Genomic DNA, 19,372 nt, shown 5'->3' with positions numbered 1-19,372 from the left:
CTATACCCCCCTACCCCCCCCCCCAAATTTTTGTTTTATCTTTCAGTCGTTAAGTATTTTAGCCTAAAGTAGAGAGTTGAGAATCAACCTGTTAGGCTGTGCTCTTTTAGCTCATTTTAGCACAAACTTTGACGAGACGATACAGGTTCAACTAATTTTGAACACCCTGTCTGAACTCAATCTCCTTCATCCTTAAATATGTCACGCACCCAAGTTGGAGGATTATATAAACCTTGGCGGTATTTGACATCTCAGGGTTGTTAAAAAGGAAACTTAGCTTGTTATATCGACTTGTTAATTAAATCTTTAATAAACTAGTGAGTGAAAACTTGAATCTTCTATTTGGTATCAAGATTTTAATAAGGCTCCCGCGTGTATCTGCCTACCCTCCCTCTCCCTTTCTGTCTTATACCAATTTACCTTTGAGACCTTTCATTTAGCTGACAAGCTTTTCCTGCCCAAAGTTTTAAATCCTTCAACAAAACACCAAAAGTTTCCCATTTGCAGTAATCCACTTGTCTGGTACTAAGAGTTTTTGAACTCCTGCTTAAATTATTGGGGGGGAAAAAAACTTAAGTGAAGCTGCAATAGCGGTAACCTTCCTCTTAACTAAATTGTCTTCTACAGAAAACTAAGTATTAAAAGAAAGAAGTAAGCTAATCAAGACCAATACAAAATCCAAGCTACAAATTGAAGACGTTACTAGTTAAATAGTGAAACTCCCGCTTACACCCAATTTTCCACAAACAAACAGAGAAAAATCTACCTTTAATCCGTTTGCAAATTCAACTTAAACGAAAACAACTGGAAACAGAGCTAAGCTTCTTACTACTCAATTATGGGAACCAAAAACACTAAAAATTGACAGAAAGGATAAGCTGAGCAAAACCTAGAAACAGAAAATTACAGAAAGTTCAAAATTCTATGCTATTACTCTACAAATTGAAATTGCTCAAGTAAAATAACAGAGCTGGTCTGCAGGTAAAGCTGAGAAAATAATAAAATTTGTACCAATTTTTTCCAGGAAGGAGGTGCAGGAAGCTCCACCGACACAATTTCATCATTAATAACGTTATGACTCTCCTTCTCCATAGGACTTGCCATTCTTAAAAGTGACAAAATCAGAGAGCCTCAGCTTCGTTTTGAGCAAAACCCACAGAGAAAATTTACAGTTGAATTTCAACCAAAGTTAAGAAGAAGTTTCTTTGATAAAGTTGCTCAAACTTGATTGATAGCAACCGCCACGCCGTGAAGCAGATGGACCACACGTGCCACGTTGCCAAGTTTCCAGGACTCGGAGCCTTATCACATTCAACTCTACAAATATTATTATTTGACAAAATTGGTTGCAAAGTTTCTGAAAAAAACAAAAATATTAAAAATAGTTCTGGAATTTTGTTCTTCGAATTGTCTTGATTTAATTAATTATAATTTCCGAATATATTATATTTAGAAAGTCTGCAGTGAGCGGTCCAAGTGGTATATTCGAAGGCGAAGATCCGTTCGTTAAAGCTGCTTTTTTTGTCACCAGAAATGTAAGGCAGAAGGTCCTAGAAGAGATAGTGACACTTGTGATGTTGTCTATTATTCTCCAACATCGAAAGAGAGCGTGTCCTTCACGCAAAGATTACAAGTCGTTAGATTGTGGTGGTGTGATGCACGCTTTATGTCGAGCTGTTTCCGCTTATGGCCTGTCCGGGGAACATCAAACATGGGACCCGCGGTAGTGGATATGATTTTAGATATCCTTTCCCCTTCGTTATGCTACTATTAATTGAATTGAAATTGGAGTTTTAGGTCCGGACAATCTGACTTGACTTGATCATATATTGGGAAAAAAAAATCACATAAATAAATACACACTAATATCTCTTTCATGTAAATATTAAGTGGGCGTTTGGACATAAGAATTGTAAAATTCCAAAAAAGGTGAAAAAAATTTCAAGTGAAAATGGTTTTGAAATTTAGAGTTGTGTTTGGATATGAATATGATTTTGGGTTGTTTTTGAAGTTTTGTGAGTGATTTAAGTGAAAATTTTGAAAAATAGTTTTTTAAATTTATTCAAATTTTTAAAATTTTTTAAAATATATCTTCAAGTAAAAATTGAAAATTTTATAAAAAAAAAAAATTTCTTATGTCCAAACGGGCTCTAAATACACCTACTTGACTAAGTATTTTCGAAAAATATCCCTCCTAAAAAGAACCACACTTATGAACTAGTAACAGTTTTGGCCTTTTCTGGGAAGGGAAAAAAAGAAAGTAGTGACGTTGCTTTTTGTACGTTCGTCTATCAATTTCTCCCGAGCGTTTCTATGTTATCTAGACTAGACAACCGCAAATATCTTTCAGTAACATTTTTCCTTATTTTACTACTCCTTCTACTCAATTTATATGACGTATTTTGACTCAAAACGGAGTTTAAGAAAAAAAAGATTTTTGAAATTTGTGATTTTAAAAGTTTAAAGGGTAAAAGTTTTATGGGGCCATGACATTTGTGTGGTAATAAAAGCTTCTCATTAAAGGTAAAATAGGTAAACTAAAGAGTTTAAAGTTGAATTATTTCCAAATTTAGAAATGTGCCACTTATTTTGGAACAGGCTAAAAAGAAAAGTACCTCATCTAATTCGAAACGGAGGGAGTAATATATATACCTATTGTTATCAATTTACAAATTTCCTCTTTATATGCTGCTTATAAAAAAAATTTTTTTTTTTAAAAGACAATCTGGGCTAGGACTCAACCTTTGAATGGATATTTTGGAGATGAGCCTGGAATACTTGTCCAGTAAAATGCCAAAGCCCAGTATTTGGCCAGTTTTAAGGATGAATTACAACTTCCCAGAGCCCAACAAAGGTGGATACGTGGAAAGCCTAACTGGACCATATTAGTTTAAGGCACATTAATAATGGGTGATTTTTAAAAATAGCCAGATTTACAACTGGTCGTTCAAAAATAGCCCAATTTTAAAAGTGATCGAAATTTAGTCACCTTTTACATAAAGATAAATCTGAGCGAAAACACTGTTCAAAACCCGAAAAATACTCCAGTATATTATGCTGGAGTTCCAGCATAAGTATACTTGAACTCCAGCATATTATACTGGAGTTCCAGGATAGTATGCTGGAACTCCAGCATAATATGATGGAGTTCCAGCATAAATACACTAGAACTCCAACATAATATACTGGAGTTCCAGCAAGTATAATGGTCCGGTATAATATACTGGAGTTTGGAGCACAAGTGCTCCAGTCTCCAGTATATTATACTGGAGCCAGCAAAGTATACCGGTCCAGCATAATATGTTGGAGTTCATACACAAGTGCACCGAACTCCAGTATATTATGCTGGACCGGTCTTTATTGCAGCAAAACGGTGGCTATTTTTCATTGACTTGGTATACGCTGGCTATTTTTGATTGACCAGTCCGAAAACTGGCTATACCGTGAAATTTTGGCATTAATAATGGATGTAAAATCCAAGAGAATTAAGTATTGGAAGCTAGATTATTAACTTCCAACTTCCAAAAAGTGTAACAATGTAAACGTAGTGGTGTCAAATTTAAACCTAATCTGTCTAATATGACCAAATTGTTAATGTACTAGTTGACATATTAGGGCAAATTATATATGCTCCATCGGCCACTGGCTAGTCTAGATAACCTATTACTCCCTATTCATTGTTTAGTGCAGTATTTACCAATATATATATTACTAGTGGTAAAGAAATCACAACATGATCACTACTTTAATATTTACCAAGATTATCGGTAAAACAAACAGAAGTACTGTTTAGCTCAAAAATTATATTCGTATTTTATAAACTTAAAAACAATCGAAAATATATAGGGGTAAATCGCAATCAAATATAATAAGCCCAAGAGATGATTATTGCTTCAAGAATGTTTGTAGATCTGTAAGTGCGTAGTGAAATAGACTTAGCTTAAGAGGGAAGCAATGGTTGAAAAATCAAGAAAGAGATAAGAGAGAGAGATAGAGAGGGAAATTGTATTATCCAAGAATCACCCCCCCTATTACAATGTGGAGGTCTCCTTTATATAGTAGGAGACCTCCCTCGAAATAATCAAAAAGGTACAAAAGTTGGTGGCTTCTACTTAGTAAAAAGGTCAGGCACTAAACGACGTCACTTCTTCTTCACCAACTTGGGTCGTGCCCTCACTCGGGTCGCCCTTATTATAAGGGACGTGCCCATTTGGCGTTGGGGTGTTATGAGCCAAATTTAACCCTATACAAATATCTCAAGAAAGACTAAATGAGTTGGCTATAATATTAATTGAGAAGAAGTTATTAGAAAATATCGATTACAAAAAGAATATTAACAACTTTATATCTCAAAAAGCTAGAAGAATATGACTTCAAATAAAAACATATCTTATAACTTTCTTTTAAAAATTTAGGCCTCATATTAAACTTTGACTTTAGGCCCGCATGTGCTTGAGCCGCCCCTGGTATGTGCTTTTTTCAAAATCCTTGTCTATTGTTGACAGGGGCGGATGTAGCTCAATAACACCGGGTTCAATTGAACCCATAACTTTCGACACGGGGCACAAATTTATGTACAAAATTCACTAAAATCGCAATAAATTATAGATATGAACCCATAACTTTAGGATATAATAGGTTCAATACTAAGAACCTTAAAGGTTGAACCCATAGAATTTAAATTTTGGATCCGCCTCTGACTGTTGATATAGTCGTATTATCGACAGACCTATTCGTAATAGTTATTACTGTCATGGGCGGCTTTCCAGCCATGCCCCATGACCCCTTGGGCGCACCTCGCGGCGTCCTAGCAAACCTCCCAATGCCTAGCGCCACGGACGGCCCCGTGGTCTTGGCCGCGCCAAGTGACAAGCGCGCAGGTGCCTCTGTCGCCCCACCGATATCCCTCGCGAGCGCCAAGCCGCAGGCAGAAGCCAACAGCGCCGCGCGCGCAGACAACGCCGCGCGCGCTGACCGTGATGCCAAAGACACTGCTGCTGACAACGGACCTGCTGCTGCCTTATAGAAAACTTAGTCATTTTCATTGTAAATATAGAGTCGTTTTATTTCATGTACTTCCATTATGTTTCTCTAGCTTAGTCAAGTCTAGTCTTGTAACTTTGGATTATTTTTTTTAAGTACTATTAGGGGGGATCAAGCAATCAAAACTTTCTAGCAAGCAAGCAACTCTCTGTACCGGTGTCTCTCCCCCTCGACACCGCATTGCTTTTCTGTAATAGCTTTCATTAATGCAATCAAGCTTTCTTTCATTCTGAATTCTCATTTCTGTTCTCTCAATTGCTCTTGACATTGGTTTTCCCGTACGGCACTGACAATCTCGTGTAGCGTACGGAGGGGACCTCAGTTGGCGGACAACAACTGCACTGACATCAGTTGCCTAGCCTTACGTCGCCCTTCCAAGGAATCTCAGGAAGACGCCGCGTAACAGTACGCTTGCAACCATGCATTGAATTAGTTATAGGTTCAATTACTATTATTTTCTCATTATTAATTTGTGTATTTTATATATAGGTGGAACAATATTTCAGCAACATTTTGAGGAGAATTTGTGAGAAAAAGCTCAAAATCATACATTATCTTTGGCTTTAGGCCCAAAATCATACATTATCTTTGGAGCACTTATAGTCCATTTACTTTTACAAAATGGTGGACTTTTAATCATAACCCTAAATACCGTTAGTTTTTAACAGAGGCCTCCTCACCTCTCCAAACGAATCACTACTATATCTCTCTGTCTTCAATTGTTTTTGCAAAGAGAGTATACATCTGTAAAGAAACAATTAGAACAATTCTGAAATTAAATAAACTGTAAGAGAACAATTCTGAAAAAAAAAAAGATAACAGGTGCAGTGCTCAATCTTTTACTGCAAAAAAATATTGCAGACAATAAAATAAAATATGAAGCTAAATGCTGGTGCAAAGGGGAGAGCTTGAACATCTTGTGAAAAAAGTTAAAAACCTCAATGCTTTCCTAACTAAGAGGATGCTGGGAAAACTCCAAGCAACATCAAGCACTGGAAAAAGCTTGTCAAAAAAATCTATATTAATATAGTATACAAAGTTGAGGATATCTATCAATCTTGATAAGCTCTTAGATCAAGCCAAGCTGCACGTAGAGAAAAATATAACTAAAAGAAGGTTAATTGTTGCCAATAGAGTCAAAGAGCTCGAAAATCAGGTGAGAACCGGCACTGAAAGGTGAAGAAAACCTTGGCAATATCTCAGATTTTCCAAAAGCCATTTTGGTTTCCAAAAATTTCTGCTGCTCTTGGTATTACTCTCTTTGCAAAAAACGATGAAAGATATACTGATAGCTAACCGTTCGTAGGGAATAAAAGGGTACGTGAGGAGGTTACTGTTAAAAAATTAACGGTGTTTAGGTTATGACTAAAAGTGCACCATTTTGTTAAAGTAAATGGACTATTAATGCTCCATGTGAAAGAATATGCATGATTTTGAGTCTAAAGCCAGAGATAATTAATGTATGATATTGGGATTTATCTAAGAACTTGTAGATGAAATCTTGCCCCACTTGGATGGATCACCCAATCAACCTGTCATAGTGGTTACTGGAGTCTTAAAATATTTTTAATGTTTGGTTGTAAAGATGGTATCAACACTAACATACTAAACTTTACGATGTAGATCGTTCTTTTTAATTATTCGCGCATCGCGCGAGTACTAATACTAGTATATATATAAAGAACAAAAATATTGCGGGTGCATTAAATAAGGAAGAACAATGCATCTTTCTCATTGAATACACTGTCTATGGCTCTGTAGCCCATACGACCTCTTCGCATATAGAAACTTTGGGGTGTGTCAAGAAACATCTAAGAGAAATAAATGAATTCTCATAACAACTCCCAAATCTATCCCAAGAAGCATTGTTAAGTTAAAATAATGCATGACGAAAGCAAAGGAATTTATCATAACCTTAAAGCTTAACTTTTCCAATCCAAGATTGAATGCAGAACAACAACATCAACAAAAAAAAAAAAATCTAGTGTAATCTCATAAGTGGGATCCGGGGAGAGTAGTGTATACGCAGACCTTACCCTCACTTAGAAGGCAGAGAGACTGTTTCTGATAGACGTCTGGCTCACGGAAAGCAGTTAAAACAATAAAATAAAATAAACCACAGCACCAAACAGTAACAACGACAAGATAGTAAGAAATCGAAACGAAAAGAACAACTGATAAAAAGAACTAACACAAATAGTATATTTTAAGTACATAATATATAAATATTTTATATTTATCAATAACAAACTTAGTGTAATCCCACAAAGTGGATATACAAACTTTACTCCTATCTTGTAAAAGTAAAGAGTGATAGTGCTGGATCATATTTGCAAAACCAATAGCCTCTTAATATTATTATGATATTATTCAATATATGCATGATTCAAATCAATATTAATCTATTAAGTGGTTAGATCTTAAAAGTACAAACATACTTGGTGATTTAAGGTGAACTATCCAGATTAAGATCTTCTTTAATTAAATTTTTTTAATTATCAAGGAAAATGGAGGAGAATGTTATGAGGTTTGAAAATGACTGACGTTATTGCCTAACTATTGGGACTCATTTGAATTTCCTTAGAATGCATAGACGAAGATAGCGACTCTTGAAAATATGAGGGCTGTTTTGAAGTTTCCAGACCTTAAAAAGGAAGAAAGAGAGAAGAAGAGAAGACGATCAAACACTCGATTGATTACAGCATTTTTCTGCATCAACCAACAAGAATTGACAATGGGAATCCGTTGAATTGGACAAATCGGTGGGTGCCATTGTGGAGAATGGACAGGCAAAAGCGTCGACTCAGGTTGGAGAGGCATGGCCTCTTGTCCCGAAAGCTTAAGCCAAAGCTCAGAGTTTTCACTTCCAGAAAGGTGTTTAGATCTCTGCTCATTGGCCTCGCCCTCATCGCCATTATTCCCCCTATTTACTTCCATTTTCGTCTCCGTCGATTCCATCAGGTTATATTCTCTTTCCTTCTGATATTAACTTTTAGGTATTCATATTGAAAACACAGGTGCTAAATATGTTAGGTTCACTTTATCCGAGTTGCTCAATGCCTTATCATTTCTATCACCAAAAGAGAGAGAAAGGAAAAGTGCAAAACGAAAACAAAGCTTATGGTATTGGTGCATAATGTTTCACAATTCTTATAGAATCTGGAAATATATTTTCCTTCTGATAATGAATCAGTGTTGAGACCTACATATTTTAGTTTACTTTTTCGGGGAGATTTGTATGTCCCACTAAATTGTTTCATACAGCATATCGTTTACTGGTTTCTGGCTGTAACAGCTGTTTGTATTTCTTACTGTATGAGTGAAGTATTTGAAGTCCTGCATTTGGTAGGATTGCTTGTTCCCTAAATATGCAGAGGAATAATCTAAACATAATTGTGCAGATGCAATCACAGAAATGTAGTTGGCTGCGCAGTCATCCTCTGGTTTGTGCTCATGGTGGTGATTCATCGAAGGCCTTTCCCAACACAGTAGGAATTCTGTTCTTTTGGTTGAGTCATTCTTGGAAACATCTTTAGCGGCCGATATTGTTCATTTTAATTTGTCACAAAACGATTCCCAACTTCATTAGTTGGAATTCTGATAATCTTACCGTTCATGTAGATGGCTGCATACCAAACTGCTCTTGATTCTCTGGCTGACTGCATTGAGATTGATGTTTCTCGTTCTTCAGATGGTGTGTTGTTTGCCCTCCATGACCGGTATGTGGGCTTAAAACTCAGGGAAACCAGTTAGCAATATGTCTACACCTAACAACAACAACAACGAACCTAGTGTATTCCCATAAATGGGGTCTGGGGAGGGTAGTGTGTACGCATACCTTACCCTACTTTATAAAGATAGAGAGGCTGAAATGACTTTAGAATTTGTGACAAAACTTTGTTCATATATGCATTGTGCTGTGACAGTGAAGGTGGTGCCAAAAAGCTTTTGGAAGGTTGACCAATCAAATGTTTTTCCAAAATAAGCATTGCTACTTTAGATATTTACTTTATGCTGGGAGAAAGGTCACATGGATGAAAACAAAAGATTTCAAGGACAAAAGATCTACCTTATTCAATTTCCAAGAATTCGCATAAGAAACAAAGTTTGAAGTGGTAAAAGCATGTTTGTGAATATGAAGTAGAGTAGGACAAATGCATACTGGGAAATGGTAGGAACCTTGCATGTTTGGAGGCCCATTCAGTTGATATTTTCTACAAGATATTACAGTCCAGCTTCAATCATAGATTGTTCTCTACTCGAAATACTTGTTTTCTCTGGATTTTCCTTACATATTTTGGGTCAAAGCTGGCCGTGACCAGGTAGGCATGTAGATTTCATTCCTCACTGGGTATACAGCCTAAGATTTGGTTCCGCATTTCGTAGTTTAGAGTTATTTCCTGCAAGAAGATAAAGGAACATCTTTTACGACATTCATTTGGAATTTCATGATAACAATTGTTTCTCACTGTTTTATAGTCTGGAACATTGATTTTCACATGTCGCAGGCAGGGATTTGCAACGGATAACTGGGAACAACAATTCTAAAGTTTCACACTTAAGCTCAAAGGAGGTGGGAACCGATAGGTTTTAAATGTAAATTGACTGAAGCAAATATTGGATCCTATTTCCCATGCATCTAAAAAAAATTATTTACTAACACCTTGTATTTTAATAGCTCCAATGCATTTTGATTTTGCTTCGGTCCAACAAGCTGGCATACATCACAGAACATATTAGAGTAGAATGTTGAATGTTATTTCTTCACTTTGTATTTGCAGATTAAAGAGCTTGATGCAGTTCATCAGCTTAAGTCGGAGCATCATGATCTAACTGTTCCAACAGTTGAAGATGCATTAAAGGTACTCAGAAAATCCAAGCTTGTACTGTTCTCTCACTCCATGCCCCATTCATTCTCCTCTTTCTACATCTCTTTCAAAAAAATAAAAGTAACTGTTTTATCTCCCACTAGTGTGTAATTTTGTAGCTGTATAACAAGCATCACTTTGTCCGAGTGGTTAAGGCGTGTGCCTGCTAAGTACATGGGGTTGCTGCCTTGGAATTAGTTTTCTAAATATGTTATCTTGCTATTACTTGTTATCGGCACCCCTTTCATATTCTTGGTTGCTATCTTCGATTTAGTTTTCTAATTATTTGCTTGCTATTACTTGCTATCGGGGCTTCTCTCACCTTCTTTAGCCGAGGATCTATCGGAAACAATCTCTCTGTCCTTCCAGGGTAGGGGTAAGGCTGCATACTCCTACCCTCCCCAGACCCCACTTGTGGGATTATACTGAGTGGTTGTTGTTGTCGTTGTTGTTTGTTATTGGACATATTTATGCTGTCCATTGAATTCATTGTCATAGCAATGCATTACCAGCATGACATTCCTTTTGTTGTTTCCGGAAATAGGCTTTTTCGCTATTTGTTTAATAACTTGGCTTTTCATTTCCTTCAGTTGATATCAGGTTCTGTCCGGCGAGTAATTCTTGATGCAAAAGTTGGTTCCCCGCTGTATGAGAAAGAGTTTGCAAAGGATCTTCTTTCTATTGTAAGTCTTTTGTTGTTAGCAGCGGAAAATGAGATGAAATCCAAGAATTTTGTGTTAGGTTTAGGTCTGAAACGTGAAAGAAAATGTGAGAAATATTATTGCATCTGAAAAATGAAAATATCAACTGCACAATAGAAGTTTATTGGATGGCCTTGTATATAGACCCGGTATTCCAACCCAATTAACTAATAACCGACCCAATCTACACCACCAAATAATTACAAAATGAAAGAATTGGGATCAACCCAACAAACAAAAACAACAACATACCCAGTGTAATCCCACATGTGGGGTCTGGGGAGGGTAATGTGTACGCAGACCTTACCCCTATCTTGTGCAGGTAGAGAAGCTGTTTCCTATAGACCCTTGGCTCAACCCATTACAACAGAAATAAAATACATAGTTGGGCAACAACTACACTACTAATCTGGGCTCGGACTAGGGGATATTCCAACAATTGTTCCCATTCTTCCAAATAGTTACCTTACTGGCCACAAAATTTACTTGAACATGTAGCATATGGTTTCTCTTTCTGGTGAAAATATTAGCCTAGGCGGTGAGTTCTTTATAATACTTGCACTTGCAACCCAGCGATTAACTCCAAGAAGTTTATTTCTACTTCACTTCTTTCTTCTTCTGTTTTTGCCCTCCTTTCTTTTGAGTTGCGGAAGAAGTTCATATCTACTTCTTCGGTAGGAGCAGCTGATTCAGACATTATGTGGGTCCGTTTTATTAGCTTTTACGTAGGAGTAGGAGAACTTGTTTCATGCTTTCTTATCGATTTCGTCCCGATAGAAAGTTACAGCTTTTGGTAGTCACTATGCATGATCAGCTTTTCCTTTATCTGGAGTTAGTTATCATTTTGGATTTTGAAGACAGCTAATTAATTACATGTGGTTATAAAAAGACAGCTAATTGCATGCTTAATGCTATTATTGATAATGGATGGTGTATGTCACTGACCTTTTTAAATTTTATAGGTCTACAATACGGGCTGTAAGAATTGCATTGTATGGGCTAAAAGTGACAGTTTCTCAAGAGATGTGATGAAACTGTCGCCAGATGTCATGGTAACAACTAGTTTTTTTCTTCTGTTTGGAGTACACAACTTCTCATTTAGTTTTTTTTCTTCCGTTTGGAGTACACAGCTTCTTATTTCCTTGCATGTCAACCATTTTAGAAGTGACTTAGGACATAGATAATATTGGTCTGTGGCTCTGTGCTGATGCTTTGCAGTCATTTCATGCAATGTTGGTCTTGCAAATGGAGGAAACAATATCCGAAATCTCATGTTCTTGACATTATTTTGCTAAATTTCCCTTTAACCTGTGAAAGAATGCTGGGTTAGCTCAAATCAACTGTACTTGTACCCTGAATGTGGCAGGAGAGGTGGCAATGTAAGGAACCAGTTCAATGAGGTCTAAGCTTCTTTTGAGTGTTTGCTGTGGTTGCTCTCTGTATAACTTATAACAAATTAGACACTTTCTTGATGGTGTCTATTGCTATTCTTCAAAGTTGTACTCTGAACTAGCTGATTTCTTTTGGACACAACTATTATGGGAAAAACTGGATTTTGTCTTGGTTGAATGAAAGGATGTCCGAATTGAGATAAAGTTGATTTTTTGAATAATTTTGACTATTTTTAGAATAAAAGTGGTTCTAATATTCTCTGTTTGATAATAGCATGACGAAGAAGTATTGACAAGTGAGAGAAAAAGTCTCCATGTAAAGTGGACTCGATTTTGAGACAACCTAAAGTAAAAATTAAGACACTTTAACTGGAGCAGATTAATACTTATGCGGACCTAAAGCTTAAAACCAGAACAGTAGCTTGACTAGGGTACACTAGATTTGCCGTAGGTTTACTATCTCTTTTTAAATCATAAACCTACTGAATTAAGTATTATTCCTATAAATTCTATTCTACATAAGCTGAATTGATCGTAGCTTGGTTTATGCGAATGTGATGTTTGGTGGTTCTGCAGGTAGGTTACATTGTCATGATAGATCCTTCAACAGGAACTAGAATGCAGTTATTGAGAATGCGAGGTGCTGCAGTTGTTGGTGTTTACCATCCTTTAATTGATGAGAATCTCTTGAAAATCCTCCATGGGTATGAAGTTTAATCGGTTTTGTGGTCCACACATGCATCATAACGGCACTCATTTTTGGTCCACAACTGCAGTTATCTAACCTTGTGATTTCTCTTTTCTTTATTGCAACAGGAGGAATAAAAAGGTTTATGCATGGACTGTTGATGATGAGGACTCAATGAAGAAAATGTTATTTGAGCGGGTGGATGCTATTGTTACAAGCAATCCATCTTTACTCCAACGCCTTATGCAAGATGTGAGGACACAATGCCTCGAGGAAGGTTTTTCTTTGTCCACTTGAGGACAAGTTATATTTTTCAAAAGATAGATAAACCAAACTTCGCGCTCTGCAAGTGAAATGGGAAAAGTAAACCAAGAAATGCAAGCGGGAGAGGCTTCAGTTTAACAACTGCAAAATATTACTTGTTCAAATAGTTTGTGTTTAGAAGACAAAAAAAAAAAGTGGATGGACACAGGACAACACACCAATCAGCTAATATACAGCATTAAATGTACTTTGGTTGCATTATCAGCTTGACATGCTGGAGCCAGTGCCACACTTGCCAGCTACGGATTGGATGATGCTGAAATGTACAAGCTTTAGGAGAGATTGCCGATAGCTATGGTTAAAAGGGCTTCTTGTAATGGTACTAATAGGCTATTAGCAGGCCAGCAATTTGAAGCTAAAATGAAAAAGGTTGGGAATACTATAATTTCCTGACAGACGAGGCCTTAGATCAGCCAGTATTATTTTGTGTAGAGGAGATGATTGTTGTTGTACTGCTATGCTCTTTGAGCAACAAATACCCGTTCTTATGCAAGATATGCCCTTTGCTTTCTGATTCATCTTTTATCAGCTTGATTATTAGGAAGGATATGTTATATCTGCTTGTTCCTTTTTCATTCGTACATTAGCGGATGTACAACTTTTCTGGAAAGAAGTTTACACGACAGTGCTATCAGTGCATTTTAGTCTATTGTTACAACGTCAGTTAAATTCTTCTGCAAAATGAATGTACATTGTGAAAGGTTGTTTACTCAACAAAATGCGAGCATATACTATATGCAAGTGGAATTTGTAGCACGATTAGATAAGTTCACATTACGAGCCCATTATCAGTTGAATTAACAGAAATGAAAAATACAAGTCTAGTTTAGATGGCCCCTTTTCCGTGTCATGTGAAAGAATAACAAAAAGTTAGTATACTATTTTTGGAGTTGCTTGAGATCAGGGAGTCTTTTCTTACGTATTTGCTTTTTCACTTCAAGCATTGTATTCAATCCGTTACACAAATAGCCGTTCATACATAGATTATTCATTAATTATACACATATAATACATATATTATACCTCAACCGGCTATTTTAATTTTAAGTTATTGAGTGGGGGCTATTTGGGTAAATAAGCGGGAACGGGGGCGGGGGTGGAAGTGAGGGAGATTAGATTTCCGTGTTTCTTTATTTCGGAACCAGCATACGACATCGTTTAGTTTAGTTCCTTCTTCTAGTTCAATCAAGAGTAATGTAAAAAGTGTTGGAGGAAGAGCCATCTATAATAAAAAGTCAAATCTCATTCAATTTCAGGTCCTTGTGTGTGATTGATTCTTTTTGTTATTCATTTCCAGTAATTTCACCAGAACGTGCGCGATCCACCATCCATTGCGACGCCATTTGGTTCCAATCAGTTTGAGTTGACCATTGAGTGTAAAGTGGAAGAATTGATAGTTAAGAGGTCTTCAATATAATGTTCAAACAGATTGGATTGAAAGTGGGTCATTGGACTCACAAGAAGATCGGTGATCCTCTTCTCCAAATCCTCCGCAGGTTAGGCATTTTCACCTTTCTATTCTTCAATTTACACTTTTACTGTAAACAGAATTCACTACTATTTAAACACTATTTGGATCACATAGAGTAGCTGATATTTGTTGTTGAATGAAATCGTTTTGTTGATTTGTTTTGAAGGGGTGCAGAGCCAAAGCAATTGGCATTCTCTGGGGCTCTTGGCGTTACACTGGGTATCTTTCCCATCGTTGGTATGTCTTTCATCCTCCTCGTTCCACTTTATTTGACACTCTATATGATTAATTTTCAACTTTCCACAATTCTAATTCACTTAATTATTAGATTTTGTACTTTGATATGGTGCTTTCTCTATCAAATTTAATCTTTTAACTACTCCTATTACTTTGAAATTTTCTTCCACTACCACTAACATTATACACTAGTCAAATTTCTACTTTAAATACTGTTCAAGTCAAATGATGACACATAAAAGTAAAACCGAGGCAGTAATATATATTCGTCAATATTATTTAAATGGATTTAGTCTTTTATATCTACCAGCTTATTTTAGCTTTTGCTGTGAAAGCATTACATCTTTACTGCCTTGAGCTCATGGCAAAAATTTATCTTTGTGATCAATTAATTTCTTTTTAAGTACATTGAGAAACTTTAGGTCGTGAGGTTGCAAGCAACGAGATGGTGATAATGTTGATGAGATGAATCCTTTGTTTGTTTGAATCCATAGAAAGTGGAATATGATATGACAAACTGATGAAAAAGAAAAAGACAATTTTATCTCACTAAATTGAGATGTCCACTTCAAAATCTCCATACCAACTGATGGGGAGATTTAGTGCTTTACAAACCAAAACATGCTAAAAAGTTGGACAATATTTTGAGTTTAGTTGTGTCTTGAGCTTGTAAAATCACAAAACTAGATATGAATTGCTTTTGCAAAAGACAAATTTACATTAGACTTAAAGTATTTATTCTAAAGTTGCAGAAACCAGATCAATCTAAAAGCCAATTCTGAAGGAAGATCTGGTGATTGGTATTGGATATGACATTGCAGCTACCAGCAAACATATTAACATCATAAGATTTAAGAGCCCAACTCTTATAGGGATGACTTTAGGTCTTCTCAGATATTTTCTAAAAGTCAATTAAAAGTTTAATTTGCGTTTAGTTAATGATTCCCTTTAAGTGAAACTGAAATGTATGTGAAAGTTCTAGATACGAGCAGAATTTAGTAGTAATAAATCTTGTATGTTGGGTGTAAAAATAAAGTGAAACATGATCTTTACAAACAGATTTGGCGACAAATACTTTCACAGGCAGGTGAGTTGGAATTCACAACAGATAGGACTACTGACATGCTGAAATTTGCAACATCTTAATGAAATAGAGTGGAGAGCATACTTTTCCGCGAAGCTATTCTATCAGCTAAATATGGCACGTCTATTGACAAACTTCCTAGCCATGAACTACAGTGAAAGATGAAATATATATGTGGATTTGAGTTATTCGAACTTTCATTGACTAGCTCAAAACACCCATCAAGATGGAAAGACTTGAACAGGATCGATCCTGTCAACGGAATCAGCATAGACGTCTTTAGAATTACACTGCAAGTTTCGATATGGTTTCTCAGCTTTTTGGCTAAAAATAATTAACTGGATAGTTTCTTTTCCTATAGTTGCCTGATCTACAATCTATTTTTCTTTGACAGGGGTCCCTGTATTTATGTGTGGGTTAGCTATTGCAGTACTTGGATCCTCGTGTCATGCACCAACTGTGTTCTTGGCCAACTTCATTGCTACTCCAGTTGAGTTGAGGTACTGAACAGAGGGGCTTTGACTAGAACAGTTATTATTTTTCAACCCCCCCCCAACCCCCCCCCCCCTCTAAGTTTAAGTATTTTGTTCTGAGTAGATATCACCTGACCCTGAATTACGAAATATGGATTCCTATGACTTCCCTCCCTTTCAATTTATGTGGTAGTGTTTGACACAACACAGTTTTTAAATTAAAGTGGCATTTTGCATGAAAAAGGCTTGGATAAGTGACTCACCACTTGTCGTGATTAAATGCCTAATTTTATCCGATAAATAGATCTTATCATTGGCAATTATATGCAAGAAGAAACCTTCTTCAGCCAATTCTTTCTCACGTCCAATTTTCTTCTAGTGTTCATTTCTTCTACAGACATTTAACTGCTTTTCTGTTATTCTCCTTTTCTGACTAGCTGGTTTGTTATTTAAATTTTGATGTTCATGTTCCCTCTCTGTTAGAGGAAGGCTTGTTTAATCCTGAGGAAACTCTCACATTGCTGAAATCATTTTTTAGCCAGTGCCTAGCATGACTCAACCAATTTGTATATCTGCTCATAAATAAATAATGTAGTAATATTGTCTTTCCTCTCAACATAATATTTTTTTTACCTTTTCCCTTATATTTGCCAACAGTTATTACGAATAAAATTGAAAATTTAAAGTTAAAATATCTCCAAAAACATAAATGTATCATTCTTTTTGGAACAAACTAATGGAATAGAGGGACTATATCTTTTAATATTTGGTTCTGCCAGAGATGTTCTTGTTGCTCAGACTTCTTTCACCATTTTCTGAGTAGATAGACACGAAGAGTTCTGTTGCATCTAAGAGATTGAGGAATAAAATAAGTCAATGCTTATGTATCTGCACTTTCACATATTTTGCTTCTGTTTCACTATGCCTCATGTTTGAATAGAGCATCTGCAAAAATCTGTTTGCTGTTCTTCTTTTATATACTCCGTAAAAATGCAAGACATTCTTTTCATGTATATGAATTTTCTACCCATGTGAGCAACCACTTCAATTTCAGGAGTGATTTTTGTCTTTTCTGTTTATAAAAACTTGATGTGGCAATGAAGCAATTTCAGCTCTTAACTATCAAACAGAATACAAAATTTAGCATTCAACTTAAAGAAACAAAAAATATGAGCATTGACATTCTTATGTAGGTTCTCTTGTATGCTCCTTGTATATGGAGTTAGTACCTGTTTGTCAATAAAATTTGCATGACAAACAAGTAACGGGGACAAAATGTACAGACCTTAGTTTTTGGCTTGGGCGGAGGATTCATTATTCCTGCCTGTGATGTTTACAAGGGGTATGATCAACTTCTGTTCTCAAAAGTCTGAACCTGTGATGACTTCTTCAGCAGGTTGTTCTTGGCGGATTCCCGTTATACCAGATGCAGGTCTACATGCACACTTTAGGCTTGCCTGTGTGGAACATAGTGTAACTTTTTTATGTTTTTTTTTTTTTTTTAGGGGGGGGGGGGGGAGGGGGGGTGTACAATGAGATAAGATGGAGGATTGTCTAAATGAGTGGTGAATTGAGGTCTATCACTCTTAGTAGAAGCTATTAATTGCTTTCATACTGATTTTCCAGTCTTCCTCTTAACCATGTTTTTTCATTATATTTTTTCTCGACACATTCTTTATATCCTCAATGCTTGATGTGCTTCACTTTGCAGTTTGGTGATTCCGTTCCTACGTTTAGGCGAAGCCGTGAGTGGTGGATCTCATTTTGCTTTGACCTCTGATGCATTAAAGAAGGTCTTGACTGGTCAGGCTTCGTGGGAAGTCTTGCTGAGCATTTTCCATGCGGTGAGTAAAGAAGCTTCATTTCAAGCATCTTTTCTTCCCTGTCTTTCTCATATCAGTATCTACTTCTGATTGTTGCACTGATGATCTACTTCTTGAGCCTTCAATCCACAGTCAATATCTGCTTTATGCATTGAGTTCGAGTTTTTTCAACAGAGACGGACTTGTCAGTTTTCTTTGATTGTGCTAAGAAAAGCTATGTTGTGGTGTGGCGATAATTAATTACTTTGAAGTGAAACAAGGTTGTTTTTTTTGGTTTTCCAATAGATTTCACACTTTCCTGATCCTGTTTGTTGACCGTTCACGAAGTCAATAGTTTCTATGCATATATGTTTTAAATACGTACGCATGACTTGCCAATGGAACATGCAAATTTATTAGCATCTTTATGGCTGTGATATTTTCAGTCACTCTGCATGCGCCAAATTTTTTATAGGTAACTTTGTTTAATTTCCAAGTCAAACCTCTATAGAAAAATTAATACAGGGTGTCTGCTGTACAATCTCAATTCTGATCCTGAATGCTTCCCATCTGTTCCTTCGTATCTCTTCTCTTCTTTTTAGATAAGGCAAGAAAAAGATGTCCTCCTGCTGCTGATTTTCGATTACTGAACTTATGAACTATTTTACAGTTGTTGGGCTGGCTTGTTGCTACACCATTCATCCTGGCAGGGCTTTATGTACTGTTTTTACCATGTTTCACATTCTTGGTTCGTAAATTCAGTAGTGGTCAACCAATCAAAATCAATAGTGTTCCTTCAAGTCCGAAGAAGATTGTTTCTTCAAGCCCAAAAAAGGCTGTTCAACCCCTTACAGAAGTCAGGGTTAAAGTGAGGGATGTATAATGTTCTTTGAAACTACTGTATTAGCTTCTCTTTACTAGTTCTTGTAATGGAACTTCAAGGATTCGGGCATTTCTGTACATGTATCAAGTTTAAAATTCCAGTCTCAGAGGATTTGGCATTGAAAACTGTTACAAGTGATATTGAAATTATGGTGTCTATTTTGGTTATCCTACTACAGAAAGCAAGCATTTTCTGTAAATTTAGCAATATATTTAACGAGAATTTCTTGCAATCTATATAATATTTCTCAACTGTCTCCCACAAGGCCACACAGTAAGGTAAAAGGGAAAAAAATGTCAAGAAACGATAATGTTTCTCAACTTCTTTTTACCTGTTTTGAGTTTGTAAAGAAAGAATTACATGAAAATACAGTTGACCCAACATTATAACCAATGTTGGCCCATAAT

The 19,372-nt window shown here is 36.3% G+C and overlaps 3 protein-coding genes across 4 annotated transcripts in view; 2 read left to right on the top strand and 1 right to left on the bottom strand.

Annotated features, from left to right (window-relative positions):
• LOC109227421 (methyl-CpG-binding domain-containing protein 11-like) overlaps positions 1-1,401 on the bottom strand; it is a 2,978-nt gene extending 1,577 nt beyond the window's left edge. Inside the window, exon 1 of the mRNA XM_019392581.1 lies at positions 1,012-1,401. Within this exon, the coding sequence (XP_019248126.1) occupies positions 1,012-1,104 (93 nt within the window). The 5' untranslated portion in view covers positions 1,105-1,401. The remainder of the gene's footprint in view (positions 1-1,011) is intronic.
• On the top strand, positions 7,695-13,526 carry LOC109227419 (glycerophosphodiester phosphodiesterase GDPD4). 2 transcript variants are annotated; one of them, XM_019392579.1, is made up of 9 exons: positions 7,695-8,004; positions 8,445-8,531; positions 8,665-8,762; positions 9,556-9,616; positions 9,825-9,905; positions 10,502-10,594; positions 11,575-11,664; positions 12,580-12,707; positions 12,820-13,526. In XM_019392579.1, the coding sequence occupies exons 1-9, from the start codon at positions 7,825-7,827 to the stop codon at positions 12,986-12,988; spliced, it is 987 nt and encodes a 328-aa protein (XP_019248124.1). In that variant the 5' UTR covers positions 7,695-7,824; the 3' UTR covers positions 12,989-13,526. The 2 variants fall into 2 exon arrangements, with proteins under 2 accessions (XP_019248124.1, XP_019248125.1); XM_019392580.1 differs by having other exon boundaries at positions 9,552-9,616.
• LOC109227418 lies at positions 14,168-19,137 on the top strand. Its single transcript, XM_019392578.1, has 5 exons — positions 14,168-14,511; positions 14,653-14,723; positions 16,202-16,307; positions 17,992-18,124; positions 18,753-19,137. The coding sequence occupies exons 1-5, from the start codon at positions 14,432-14,434 to the stop codon at positions 18,963-18,965; spliced, it is 603 nt and encodes a 200-aa protein (XP_019248123.1). The 5' UTR covers positions 14,168-14,431; the 3' UTR covers positions 18,966-19,137.

This window comes from Nicotiana attenuata, chromosome 6, assembly GCF_001879085.1.
Source record: "Nicotiana attenuata strain UT chromosome 6, NIATTr2, whole genome shotgun sequence".
NCBI classification, from domain to species: domain Eukaryota; kingdom Viridiplantae; phylum Streptophyta; class Magnoliopsida; order Solanales; family Solanaceae; genus Nicotiana; species Nicotiana attenuata.
Note: the sequence above shows the minus strand (reverse complement) of the source record. Positions and strands in the feature narration are given on the sequence as shown.